This window comes from Brassica napus, chromosome C3, assembly GCF_020379485.1.
Source record: "Brassica napus cultivar Da-Ae chromosome C3, Da-Ae, whole genome shotgun sequence".
In the NCBI taxonomy this organism is placed as follows: Eukaryota; Viridiplantae; Streptophyta; class Magnoliopsida; order Brassicales; family Brassicaceae; genus Brassica; species Brassica napus.
The window spans coordinates 17,063,024-17,078,081 of record NC_063446.1 but is presented as its reverse complement, the minus strand read 5'-3'; the positions used below and the strand labels follow the sequence as shown (position 1 = coordinate 17,078,081).

General features: G+C 32.6%; 1 protein-coding gene across 1 annotated transcript; it reads right to left on the bottom strand.

Annotated features, from left to right (window-relative positions):
• Positions 1-9,740: 9,740 nt before the first annotated feature.
• On the bottom strand, positions 9,741-14,349 carry LOC106399723 (U-box domain-containing protein 6-like). Its single transcript, XM_013840174.3, has 2 exons — positions 13,512-14,349; positions 9,741-10,748 (listed from the first exon to the last, which is right to left on the bottom strand). Exons 1-2 carry the CDS (start codon positions 13,961-13,963, stop codon positions 9,884-9,886), a joined length of 1,317 nt encoding a protein of 438 aa, XP_013695628.1. The 5' UTR covers positions 13,964-14,349; the 3' UTR covers positions 9,741-9,883.
• Positions 14,350-15,058: the final 709 nt, after the last annotated feature.

Here is a 15,058-nt window from a genome sequence, read left to right as displayed (position 1 = left end):
TTTGAAAAGTCGCTAACACGTTTCCACCCGACCTCTCTACTAATACACATTTCTCGTTAATCATGTTCATGTGCAGCTGCTCGACTCTATTTTCAAAGTTTTGTTTAGACATTTCCAAAAAAAAACCTTATAATTTCAAATATAGAATTTTTTGCACTGAAAAAAAAACTTTAAAATTTCAAATTTGAAGTTCTCAGAAGTGAAGTTTCACAATTCAAGACTTCAAATTTGAAGTTTCATCTTTTTTTTTGTATTTTGGTTTTTACAATTACAAATCGCATTTATAATTTTTAAATATCTTCGTGTTTATGATTTTAATCTTCAAAAATTTTATATTTCATAAATATTTCAAATTAGTTTTTGTAAATTAATTTTTTACATATAAAATATAATGTTTCACAACTCAAAACTTCAATTTTGAAGTTTATATTTTTATTTCTATTTTGGTCCTTACAATTACAAATCACATTTATAATTCTTAAATATTTTCTTGTTTATCTTTTTAATCCTTGAATTTTGATATTTCATATCTATTTGAAATTAGTTTTTATAAATTTAATTTTTACACATAAAATTAAACAAAAAATTTTAAAATAAAGTCTATAATATGTTAAAACTAGGATTGGACAACAAGAATATTACAAAAGAAACTTAATATTTTTTTTGTACTTTAATATTTAAAAAAAAAATTAAAATATAATTTAAAATATTTTAGAAATATAATTAAATAACAGGAATATGGTATTTTGCTTGTAATTTAATATTTAACTATGTATTTGTATTTATAATTTTATATTTTAGTGTAAGATTTTATTAATTAATATTGCTGTTATATTTATATATGTTTGTTATTTATAAAAGTTTTATGAATTTATATTAACCATGATAAATATAAAGATAATAGTGCAAAATACAAATAATTTTGAAGTTTGGTTTGAAGTTTTGCTTTTGGAGAAAAACACTTTGAAACTTCAAATATGGAGTTTTGGAAACTTCAAAATAGAGAGTCTTTTAGGAGATGCTCTTATGTAGAGAAAAAGGTGGAGATTCATTTTCCTTCTTAACGTTTGACATATTTTTCTCGTTGATCCACCCAGTGTCGTGCGAATGGTTTTAGGAACTTAAGGCAAATTTTAAAAATAAAGTTCTTTACAACTGTAATAAAAACAATTTTTTAAAATGATATATCACTTTTACCAAATACACAAGTCTAACACTGTAAAATAATAAGTTTATCACGTAAATATGCTATATTATGTCATATAGAAAAAAAATACATGAATTCATAAGGTGATTTAGTCGACTTTCGTAGAAATGTTTTGTTTTAAAATAAGTCTAAACCACTTGATTAGAAATTATTTTAAATTTTAGGATCCTAAAAAAAATCATATTAATCGGGGGCCCAAAACGAATGCATTTTTCAATAGACAGTAGTCACTGTCTCAGGATCCACCACTTAAAAGAGAAAAAATCAATTACTTTTTAGTTTCCAATTTCCTACTTAAAAATATACTGAATTGAACCAATCACATCTTTAATAAACCGATAATTATACAAGAGTTAATTATAGCATACGGGTTATTTCTGACTGATCGGCAACGTAATGTTAGGGGTAGTTAAAAATGAGTCAAGAGATTTTTATGTATATTTTTCTGCCCCAAAAATGCTAACTAAATTTATATATTTGTATAAAAGTTTTCCTAGTTTTGTTTGTTGCCAAATTTCAAAAATATATTGCATGTGTACAAAATTGCAAATATACACAACCTCTCAGTTTTTCTTCTTATTAAAACATGAATTAAGAACCCTAATGTCTAATTTGCAACGAAAAATAATGAAATATAACTCGTTCTTTAATGTTTTTGCAAAGTAGTTTATGAAGGTTGGAAATCGTTTATGATAGATAACAAGTTTAATTATAGTGAAAGAGGGGGCCATATATTTTGTTTACGACAAATCATAACTATAAGTCGGAAAATGTATGATGAAAGTCAAAAAGAATAGACAATATAACAGGTTGTTTAAGAGCTTAAGAAATAGTCGTCACATACTTTTCACTTACCTATTTACAGCTAGACATATTTTCAGCATGTAGAGTATTTTCTCCTTGTGAATTCTCTAAAAAACTCTTCTAATTTAAATAAGTTAAAAATATGTTGTTTGGTTACATTCACTCCTCCTCTCTGAATCTCTCGTTTCACTGTCACAATCATCTTTTACATTATTAGTCTCTTCTCTCTCTCTCTTTCTGCATCTTGAAATTAATTTTTCATAGTTGATGCTTACAAGATTCACCGTTCTTAGTCCAATGTATATCTTCTTGTAAGCTTCAATTATCTAGCCGGTGGATTTTAATTTTATACCAGAAACCACATATCCAACTCTAACTACATAATTTTATGGGATTTTTTGGTGATTCATCTTCATGTTCATTAACCGTTGTCGCCGTCGTCGAAAATCTCCACTCCTCTCGAACTGTTCACCGGCTACACATCACTTCTTTAAGGATCGAGGTTCTTCAAACCGGCACATATATTTCTTGATGGCTGGAGAATTTCATTGAAAGCTATGAAAAGCATTGTGATGGGAAATTGGGAATGGGTAATGATCTGTCGTATATTCTCTTCTTGACCACACACTACTCCTCCTATCCACATAACTTTTAACCTTGACCACTTAACTTCAGCAGTTCCCCACAAATCCTATAACCTTGTCACAATTCCTCAGCCTCTAACCACAACAACCTTGACCACAATAACCACCAACACTCTGTGTCGCCTTACCACAACACCCTATAACCCCGTCCACATCAATATTTCTCATGACCACATAAATTCAACTTTTACAAACACCAGCCATCAGATTAATCTAAAAATAAAACAATCTAACGGTCCTGTTAGAAGCCCAAAACTCCATAAACCTGTCACATATTTATTGACTAAACAAAGAACGTAACTAGTGTTGATAAGCTAACGAGAATAATGTTTTTTAGTCTATGCCTTCTCTTTCCAAAAAAGGGCAATTTTGTCAAGAAAAAAAACAAAAGCTAATTCAAAATACACTACTAGCATAAAGTATGTTAAAGTGTAAGGACTCATGAGCAAAGTATGTCTATATGTTAATCTCTCCTAAACATCATTACCCTACACTTTTAATTGACTTAAGGAAGTTGTTACAGTTGGATCATCATAGCAAATGTAGTAAGAGACAGCTACGATCAGTGTTGCACCTAAATCTTCTATACTTCCTTCTGTGTTGTCTCACCCTGCGCTGTTGGATTTTTTCCACTTCCGAACCTTACCGTGGGCTTTTCTAATGATTATTTATGTTGTTTGTTTGTGTCAAAATAGATTGAAGATGGTACTCTATAATGTTTAATTTTGGAACCATGATGATCAATTAATTTTCTTCCGCAGATCTTTTGTCATTTCCATTTTTTTTTTAATATCAAACGACCAAGGTAGTACGAGTAGTCAAACCAAAATAAAATAACCAACATAACAAATTTTTCTATGAAAAAATTTTACACTTCTAGCTAAAGAATCCAAAATTGCATTTTGCATCCAAAGAATGTATGATATCGTTTGCCATTTTTAGTTAAATTATGTAATATATATATATATATATATAATATATATATATATAGGCGTCTAAGTTTCAACCATGGCTCTAATACCATCAGACAGCATTTGTGAAAGCATAATTAAACAAATATAATAAAAAGTAAATTAAGACATATATATAAACCAGATTTAAACAAGACTTAAAATAACAAAATGAAAATATGGGCGGTTAGATCAGCCACTTAAACACAAAGCATAATACTAAAAAGAGAAAATGAAACAAGAAAAAAGATGATTAAAACTTTATTTATTAAAAGCTTACTTAAAAAGAGATTGTAACAATGTTCTCGATTACAAGAATGAGAGAGGATGTAAGAGAGGATATGAATGAAAGAATAGGAGAATCAGAACTTGGTTTACAATTGAAGCAAAGACTATTTTAAATAGGAGTTTACAAGGATGCAATTATACATAAAATAAAAATAAAAATAAAAGTGGCATATATGAATAACTCCACTAGCAAAAGCTTGCTCGATTAAGCTCCATAATTGTTTGTTGTCTGTTGGAAGTGGACTTTGGTCTTCATGGCTACATGAGATAGCACTTATTTGATGTTTTGGATTTTTATCGGGTATTGCGACAAGAGATCGTGGAAAATATTCTTAACAATGTAACCGTATCCGACAGAGCTGCAACAAAGATACATTTTAGATTTTGAGGAGATTTGCATTTTTCGGGGAGAAAGATTTAAACTTCACTGTTGCCGAAAATTTCTTCATCGATATCTAGCACTTGGGACCCTGAATCACTCCCTGAAGTACGAGATATTTGATTTGACATTGACGGTAGAAATTGCAAGGAGATAGCCTTAATTTCTTTTTCAAATTTTGTACATGCCAACATTGCTAACATTTTGGATTTTTGAGCCAAGAAAAAAAGTTATCTCTGGAGTTTGGTTTGGTGTTTTGTTAAGTGTTTGAATTTTTGAATTTTGTTCCATTATCCAGGTAAGAATATTTGACGGATAAAGGTTTGAGCGAATTTTGTATTTATCCCACCATTTGACTCTAAATTTTCTTCGAATAACAGGAATTAGATCAGAAGTAAATTCAAGGGTCCATGAAAATACCCAAAGAAAATGAAATTTTGAGTGTAAGAGGGATAGTGGGGGAAATTACTTTTCACCTTCGGATGGAATGAAATTTGTTTTGAAGATTTGGAATGATTTTTGGACATTGGGTTTAAATATTTTTGTGACAGAGCCAAAGTAGTTCCACCATGGTATGAACTAATAGGGAGATTTGGATAAGTGACAAGTGGTGTCAAAGAAGATCAACCACATGTGTTTGTGTTTAGGAGATTGGATCAAAAAAGAATTGTACCATGCTTGGCAATAATCCCAGTATTTAAAGGGGATATTGTAACAAGAGAGATTTTTAAGATCTTCTGGAAAATTTAGATTGTCGTTAAGATCATATTCCCAATCACATGGCAAAATGATTTTATGGATTTTAAAGGTGGAATAAATATCATCAGTGTGGTTTTCGTTTAAATAAAAGTGTTTGAAGGACACTTAATCTGTAATTTCCAAAATGGTTTGAAAGAATAACACAGTTTTATGTGTATTATGTGGTTTAAAGAAGAGTAATTGCAGTGTACACATTAGGGTTATTACCTAATTAGTTGAATGCACATCTTGGTTTTTTTTTTCCACACGTCCATTGACCTTTATACCCCTACGCTTGGTCGATTTACATCTTCGTTATTTCTAAGGCAACCCAAGCGATGTGCATGTCCTTCTGAATACCAATATCACATGAAACCTCATTTGTCAGACAAGTTGATTTATTTTCTTATTTTCATAAAGCCCCGTAACTAAAATCACCCCCCTGCTTAATCCGCTATATATTCCGTCCTTGGCTGATCAATGTTCTATCAGAACCAGAATTCCTAAAGCCATCATCTTAGAGAACATGGACCGGTGATAGAAGAAGACTAGATTCAAATCGTTGATTTGGTATAAACCATAAATTATTTTTTCTAAAGTTTAATTCTTTTTACTGTAACGTTAAGTCATTGATGAATTTTTTGTTTCTGTTGTTTTACATAATGATTAGGAAGTTGATGAAGGAAGTTGATGAAGATGAGAACAAAGAGAGAGTGATGAAAGAGAAACGTAGCTTTCTTCTGCTTACTTTTTTTTCTGTTACTTAACTTTATTGCTAATGAATAATGGATAATGCTAAATTTTGTATTTGTGTGTTGGATATTAGTTTAACTTAGTCGGATAATGTAAAATTTATATGTGTTAAAAAGTTCATATACGATCGAATTAGCCTGTAAACAAAGGAAAAATGATGAACTTTGATTTGTGTTTGGATATTAGTTGACTTGTAAACAATATTTATTATTGACCCGATAAACATAATACCAAAAGTTATATTTTAATATAAATATTTTAACCGGCTAACATATCTAATAACATATAACAATTCATGTATCCAATATATTTATTATTTGTAACAATTTATCTTTTATTTTAGTTATTTAAATTTATTGTTGGCTAGCTAAAATATATACAATACTATATAACAATTATCTTTTCCGTCCTATTTGATATAAAAAAAAAGTCAAAATGTTTTAATATGGTTATAACTATTTTTCATGTATTTTCGAATTAACCGTCGAGATTTATTGTTATATAGCTAACATATTGAATAACATATAGCAATTTATATATATGGTATATCTAATAATTTATATTAATTTATCTTTTAGGTTAGTCTTTTAAATTTATTGTTCGACTGATAATATACATAATACTGTTTAACAATTAGTTTATCCATCACATCTAATGTAAATACTATATCGAATTAGTTCTAGTGTTTAATTCAATAACGTAGCATAGTTAGGTGGAAAGCAAACTAGTTAAATCCATCATTTCACGTGTTTGCATCCCTAAAGAAACTAGTTTAATGAATGGCAAAACAGCAAATAACTCGTCTCCTTCTTTTAGTTGTGAAAAATCTTCTGCAACTTTCACCATGGGTTTCATCATAGATTTTTGTCTATTTCCCCCCATACAATCTTCTGCAATTTGATTCGCCCAAACTACCTTTCTAGCTTCATGTAATAGGAGCGGGGGCTTATGCCCTAACACAATCATTACAAAACCCCCATAGCTTCTAACCTACGTACCGTTCTTATTTTCCGATGCATCTAAGGACGGCTTGGTCATTTTGCATCTTCCACTTGCAATTCTCGGCCTACACAATTCTTCTGTTGGGTATTTTCCTAATTTGCCAATCTTCTATAGATATTGGGCCAATTCACTCTTTAAAGAAATTGTTTTTGCTAAAATATTTTTCGATTGTTAAAAACGGATCATTATTTACACAAAATCCCTTTTCGATATTTATAATATTTTGGTATGTATGTTTTTCAAAATACTCCGATGGAGAGGTTTGGGAAATCTCCTTCAGAATAATTTGTTAATGATTTGAAGGTTTTGAAACAATTTTGAGGTCTGGTTTTCTCTTGAAATCATTGTTGAAGGGACCTTGTTATATTTTGAAATAGTTTTAGAATGAAAGTTTTTGGAAGACTCTCCCGACACTTGCTTTGAAAAACTAAGCTCGAAAGCTTTTTGCAATTGTAACATTTAATTCATGATAGCTTTTGGAGATTGTAGAGATTTTGGGGTGTTTGGTATTTCTTCCTTTTTACCACTCTTTTTGTTACTGAGATCCAGGGTTCTGTTTTTGGGTGAGTGTTTGTAGGTTCGAGCTTTTCTGAGATTGGTTCGAGGGATATTCCCTTGCCTTTGTCAATCATTTCTTCAGAGGCATTGTATGTTTTGGAGAAGTTCTTGTGTCAAGAAATCTGAGACAAAGTTTGAATCTCCTTTTATGAATTCAATTTCAAAATCGCTTGCCATCACGCAAAAATTTGTTTTGATGCAAGGTTTTTCACATCCTTTTGTAAAACATCCTTAGCACTTTTGCAATTAATTCTTAAAAGAAATTTTTTATTTAAAAGACCGCTTTAAAATTTTTGAATACACAAAACTATACTCAAAATTTCCTTTTTGATAGTAGAATAGTTCTTTTGGGTATTGTTCCAGTGTGATGACATAAATTGCACAATACTTTCGCGACCATCTAATTTTTTTTTGTTTAAGAATACCCTCATATCCTACATCAGAAGCGTCTGTTTCTACGATTTTTTTCGAAATCCGGATCTACTATGTGCAGACATGGGATTTCTAAGACCTGTTTCTTAATCTTTTGAACTATTTCAGTATGTTCTTTTGTCTAAGGAACTGGATTTTTCTTTAGACGATTGTGCAAAGATTTAACTATTCTATTAATATTAATTAGGACATAAATCTAAAAAATAATTGAGACTTCCAAAGAACCTTTGTAATTGACTTTTATAAATAATTTTGTCTAGAAATTTATTTGCAAATTCTAAAGATCTTTCATAGAGGTTATCATACCTTGTGATATGTAGTGACCAAAAAATCTGATCTTAGTTTGAAATAGGGACATTTTTGTTTTGGAAACAACAAGACCATTTTTTTCTCGCAACGTAATAAAATATTTTGAGATTTTTGAAATGTTCATCAATACAATGTAAAAATATTAGTATATCATCAATGTAAACAATGCAAAATTTTGAATAATCAGAGAATATATCATTCATGATTCTTTGAAATTCAGAATGTGCATTTTTAAAACCAAATGGCATTACATTCCGTTAGTACTGATCAAAAGGACTGTTAATGTTGTTTTATAACTATCATTTTCAGATATCTGAATTTGCCAAAATCCTGATTTTAGATCAAACTTTGAAAATATGTGGGCAGAGTCTTTGAAATTAAAAAAAAAAAATTTGGTATTGCCACAATCCTAATCTTCGTTTTTCAGCCACTTCTGCTGGTGTTAATCTCTTAACCCCTGGAGTCAACACAGGTTGTTGAGGTCGTCCTGTCACAGCTCTGTTGTTGTTGCCATTTCTATTCTAGTTGTATTGTGAAGACGATCTCAACACTCCAATTCCCTGAGGATTCGTAACTGCAGCTACAGACTTACAAAGGGCACTATCCTCCATCTTAATGAGTGATGCAATATGTTGTGGCAGTCCCTTTGGTTCCTTCATTTTATTGACCTCTTTCATCTCAAGTTAAGGCCACTGAAGAAAGCATGCTCCAGGTTCTTCTCATCAACTCCCTTAACCAATGCTCTCAACTCTTGAAACTCATTGACATAGTTAAGAATAAATCCTTTTTGACATATTGAAAATAGTCTCTTCCCCCGATCATCTTCAATTATGTGCGTGAATCTATTGATGAGTCTTCTTTTGAAATGATTCCAATCTCTAAACGGATCTTCTTCCATTTCAATGTTGACCAATTCAACACACAGCTTCAAAACACAATGCTATCAGCTCAAATCTATCCTGATCACTGTAGTACCCCAATCGGAAAAACCTCGCTGCTCTACTGAGCCATATATTCGGATGTACACCAGTAAACTCAGGCAACTTCACCTTCTGCAACCTGTCCGATCTATTCTCTAACGCATTCCATATTCTGACGGTTGAGTTTCCGGAGGAGTTGAATGTCTTTCCTGAGATCCAGAATGCGAAGGTCCTGTATTCGCTTTGACTCCCATTTCATCTAGCTCAGCTCCCCTCCTCTTCCTATAATAAGCTTGCAATGGTTTATCAGTATGATGGCTTTTCAAAACGTGGCTAAACATAAAATGCTCGTCTATGATTGATGGACGATTTACTCTTACGTGACATAGCAAGAGTCAACCAATTTAGTTCCTTTTATACCAGATTGATACATCAATATCTTGATACATCAATATCTTGATATCCTTATGCCCTTGTTAAATAAGTTACGTATGTGATTTCTGCTCCGTCTTGTCGTTGTGAGATCCATTAAATTTTTCGGATAATTAAATCAATAAAACTCCTTCGAACAATTAATTCAATAAAACTCGTTCGAAGAATTTCAAGCTTTAGAGTTCTCCAGAAAAAAATTAGAAGTTGGGTTTGTTTCATTTTGTGTACTAAGGGATAATTGGATGATGATTAATAATTAAGGTTGATCATTAAGTTTATTTTCAATATATCCAAAGCAAAGTATGTGAGAAACACTCAAAGCGATTCGCCATATTGCCACTGCACCTATCTTTTTTTCTTTTATTTTTTAAGTTCCCTTGCATAAATGTATTCCTTTTTCAGAGCAAGACGCTCTCTAGACTCTAATCACTTCATATGGCAAAGTAAGAGCACGAAATAAAGTATGATCAATAAGTCAAGCTTTTAGAGCTTGTGCTGATGATCAAAGAAGACTTAAGCCTACAAGCCTCCCTTTCCAAATCTACATTGCCTCGTCTAGTTATCATCTCCATGTTCTTGTATAAACTCTGTTTCACCAGATTCTTCATCACATTTTTACCTTCTTCCCCTGACCTCGGGCTCATTGGAGATCCAATACTAGAACTCACACGGCTGGTTTGTGGACCCGAATGAGGACCCATCCGTACATTTCTTTCATCCTTGAACCATTGCAAAAGTTTCACCGCCCTCTTCTGAACCAGTGGGCTTCCAAGTAAGGTCACTTCAAGAAGGACCGGTACAATCCCTGCCTTAGCCATTTTCTCACGTTGGCTCCAACTCTGATGAGCTAATACCATCAAGATATATGCCGTGTACTCTTGGCATTTCGGTTTCTCTTCCCATGTTAGAATCTCTATCAAACTTTTGGGCACAGTCGAACCTTCCTCCATTGCCTTTTTGCCCATTTGTGTCACAACCAATTGCCCTAGACTCGCTAAGGCCTTCTCGGATAAGTCCTTAACCAATATTAGACTTAGGAGTGTCTTTATTGCCCCGTTTGTGACCAACGGTCTTGCGTTTTCCAACACGAGGCAGAGATTGTTTATGGTGGCTAGACATATCTCTTTGCACTTCATCTCTGTCGTATCTGAGTTCATCGTTTCCATCAAGAACGGTAGAATTTGTGATGAAGCTACCGGTAGTTGCAGGCTTGTTAGAGAAGACAATGAAAGAAGAAGCTCAGCGAACCCGTATCTTGTTGATTGGTCGAGAACTTCGACATTTTTAGGTAGCTTTGAGCATATTCCGGCGTTCACCATCAGTGCCTTGTTCCTGAAGTTAGAGAAAAACAAGATGTTTAAATTTTTCTTTTGTGATTTTGCTTCGATTAAGTTGTTCCACGGATAGTATCATACACAAATCATTTAATCTCTTCCGCTTGATTTTACACTCTTGAACATTATCTAAATTTAAAATTTAGTATCGATTTATATTATTGAAATCAATAAACTTCGTTTGTGCAAAACTAAAATCTATCTCTTCTTGGGAGTTTATAAATTTAAAGAAGTGTTAAAATAATTTTGAAGCAAAAGGAGATAAAGATTTAAGGAATTAAAGAAATGGAAACAAAAAATTGAGGACATATATAACCAAATGAGCGTTCAGTGGTTGAAAATATTATCATAGAGTTATGGAACCAGGGCTCAAGTCGTCGAGTTTAATTATGGTTGATGATTATGGCTTTTGATAGAACTATTTTTTTTGCTAAGAAAAAAGGTGTTTTCACCTCTTTGCCGGGAACCCAAGCAATGTAAATAGTCCCTCCCAGCGCGAATCGAACCCGGGTGGCGGAAGTTACAGCCGCAACCCCTTTACCACCAGAGCTGACTCGTTCTGGTCTTTTGATAGAACTATAGGGGAAAGAAACAAAAATTCATTCATTGGTGGGGTATTAAAAACCTCAAGTAACATAACTAAAACCACAGAGCAGTTTCAACTATGCTAAATTACAACTCTGATATCATCAATTTAGTTTTGTAATCCATTCATATAACTATGGTTGATTTACAATACATATATGATTCTTTTGTTTAAGTAGATTTTAACATGTTTACCAAAAAAGAAAAAACTAAAACCACAGAAGCGTGAAGGCGGGATTTGAAAGGTGTTAAACATCCTGAATTCAAAACTTAATGTCTCACATTTATCCTAATCAGACGATATAGATATCTAATTTTCATTGCGAACAACCGGATCTACCAAACACCGTCAAACCCCATAAGACTAATATGGATGGTTTCGGTCTGCCGGATATTATAAAAAAACATAATTAAGTAACATTCTTAGGAATTACATCTTATCAGTTTCAAATGCAACTGTATGTAACATGTATCTTTGCAACGTTTCATTTTTTGCTAGTTTCTATGTTTTTGTTATGGCTCACGTATTAGACAGAGTTATAAACATAATACGTTTTACGTTGTGCATACATTATATATGTAATATTCTATTGGTCAACTTGGACATTATAGTTACATACGTATATGTAGATAAGCCATAAGTTAGTGGGATATGACTTTCTACCTTTCTAAAATCTATTGGTCAGAAAAATTAATCGCCATTTGGAGATATGCTAATAGCTGTCAACTAACGTGATTTGTCTCTTGACTCTTCCAAGTTCCGACGCACTCGGAATTAATATTCTTAATTTTGTAATACTGGTATATTAACATTCGTTATTAGACTATAATGTGACATTTAAGGTTTGAATGGTGACCAAGGAGCGAAAGAGAACACTGAATTTCTTATCATTCTCAAAAAAATTCACCATTCACAAGGAATAGTTTTTCCTTCTTGTTCCTCTCCATTCCTTTTTGTGTAGAGAAATATAGAACAAAAGCATTTCTTGTTAAATTTGATAAGGAACAAGCATTCCTTTTCATTCCTGCCATTTTATTTCTATACGTTCCTTTCCTATTCGTTCCTCGTGTTCCCGAAAAAGTCACCAGTCAGTGTTGTTGTTTATCTACTAAGAAATGGATAAAAAATTGTGGAATACTGACCAACCTCTGTGGGACTTACTGGATAGCCAACAATGTTTGCCAAACTCCTCCATGTCTATGTTCTTTGTATTTTCTCTTAAGTTTTATCATATAAATTATACATACGCACACTAAATTTAAACAAGAAAACTAATTTCATATAGTTATTAACTAAAAAGTCATTTGTACTGATATCGTACATACAAGCACAATACGACTTAATAATTATATGATTTTATCTATAAGTATATGGTGGTTTTATCGTATATGATGAAAATGTGACCTTTATTTAACACTCAACATTTTACCATATGAAACCGGAGAGAGAAGAGAGGCACGTGATGGAAACGTTGTGTATACTTCACGAGCCAAATAAGACGCAATGGTAGGATCCACTTTCTTGGTTATAATAATTTATCGCATCATTTTCAAAGTCATAACAATGACAAAAATAAATATTGGTTGACAAAAGATGAATATTATCGCCCACGATGAAAATTAGGTTTACCAGCACTTTTGGTCAAAAGAATTAATTTCGGCAAAAATCAGTATTTTCAACGATTCGTCAACCAAATATATACTCGAAATAATATATTATATATGTTTTCAAACAATTTATCTCTCAATTTGAAATGTTATAAATAAAAGATAAACAATACAAAAAGACAGATAATATGTCCTTGTAAGCTGTAACCACTAACTCTGAACATTTGAAAATTCACATATAGCCAAAAACGTAAATTCATATACTCACCATTGGATAAAGCTAACAATGCCAGTTTTTTTTTTCGTCAAAAGGTAACAATGCAAGTTGATTGAAAATTAAAGCATAAAGTCTAATAATCTAAATGATTGTAACAAAAGAAGGGTACTCTGGCAATTACTATACACAAAACAATAAGCAAGACAAAGTTGCTAACAATTCTTCTTCGTTTTGGTCATGCGTATGAAATTTTATTTCTACTTTTGCGCGTCATACTTGCGCATGAACCATTTAATAATTTTCTAAATGAAAAAATGTAGAAGAACTTTAAATATGAGTCGAAGAACTTACGTGTGGGTTCCATGAGAAAGCTGAATAAGAGCCATAACGGCAGATCTCTGGTGGCCGGAGATATCGGAAGCGACCATAGAGACAAGAACCTGAAGAACACCGAGCTCCGCCATGAGCTTCCGAATATTCTTGTCTTCTCGGGAAAGTTTCTCGATCTCGATGGCAGCTTTCTCCTTCTCTTCAAAGGTTCCAAAGTGAAGCTTCTTCACAGTTCTTTGCAAGACAACCTCCTCATTCTCCTCTTCAGGTGGTTTCGATAATATCTCTGGAGGCGCCACCACCTTCTCGGAATATTGTTGGGTTCTTGATATCTGAGTTGAGCTTTGAAAGTCGCGTTTGCGGGATGATGCTTTGGATTTGAAAAGGGAACGGATCCTGCTAAAGAAGTGGAGCTTCATGTATTGATGTTGCCAAACTGAAGAAGAAGAGGATTGTGTTCGAGAGGAAGACATGATAGATAGATAGATAGATGAGAGATGATGAAATGATCTATTCCTTTTAGTGGACTTTGCTCTGTCTTTTATATATGATATGTTCGTCTAACTTTAGGTATTTAGGGGGCCAATATGGTATATGCTTAGTGCGGGTAAAATTTTGAGAGGAGTACTATTAAAAAAAGAGAACTAATGTAAGTTGTAGTATTACATAACTAATGTCTTACGTACTATGTACTTCATGTGTCCTACAAATCCGCCTAGGCCTAAACTTTTTTTTCTATCAGAAATTCACTTTATTAAATGATTTAAAAATAAATTAAATGCATGATCTAACCATATAGGAATAGAAGCGATGATATTAATAAACTTGATTTTGGTATGAACACTCTCGAACTAAGAGATCCGTCTTGGTGTTCCTATCTCGTGGTTGATGAATGAGAGTCAACTCCGGGAAGTGCTCTTTAGGCCTAATTTTCTATTATTTTTCAATGTATGCAGTAGCACTCATGAGATTATAAACTACTATTTATTATATGCAATCGAATTCAAGTTTGTCGAGCACAAATTCATGACCGATGATTCCAAAAGCTTCTCAATCTGTCTTTCCCATTTGTTAACTTCTTGCACACTTAATTCATTTTTGTCTTCATTTGTTCTTGTTCAGTTTGTGCTATCTAGTCTGCTAGATGGGCTTCCGACCTAAAAGCAATTGGTTTTAGGTCGGAAGCCCATCTATCTTAACATGGTATCAGATCACGATCTACGCAGTCCAATCCGATCCACATGGATCTGGCCTAAAGTTGGCCCATCGATCCTTGTCTGAGTATTCTGGTTTGACGCTTAAAGAGCCATCATCTCGAAATGGCGTATTGGACACAAAGTGTTCCACATCGGATGTTGGAAAAGATCATTAGTAATATATAAGATATATGGGCCACTCCACTTATCACGAATTGGTTTTAGGTTAGAAACTCATGCAGATTACCATTATCAACTAAGCCACTATGTTAGATAACTCGGCAAATTTCATTTTGAAAAGGAGTTCCATGTATTCGGACTTCAAGTCTCGAGAGCAATAAGCTCTGTACGGCCATTTTGTATCTACGTAGA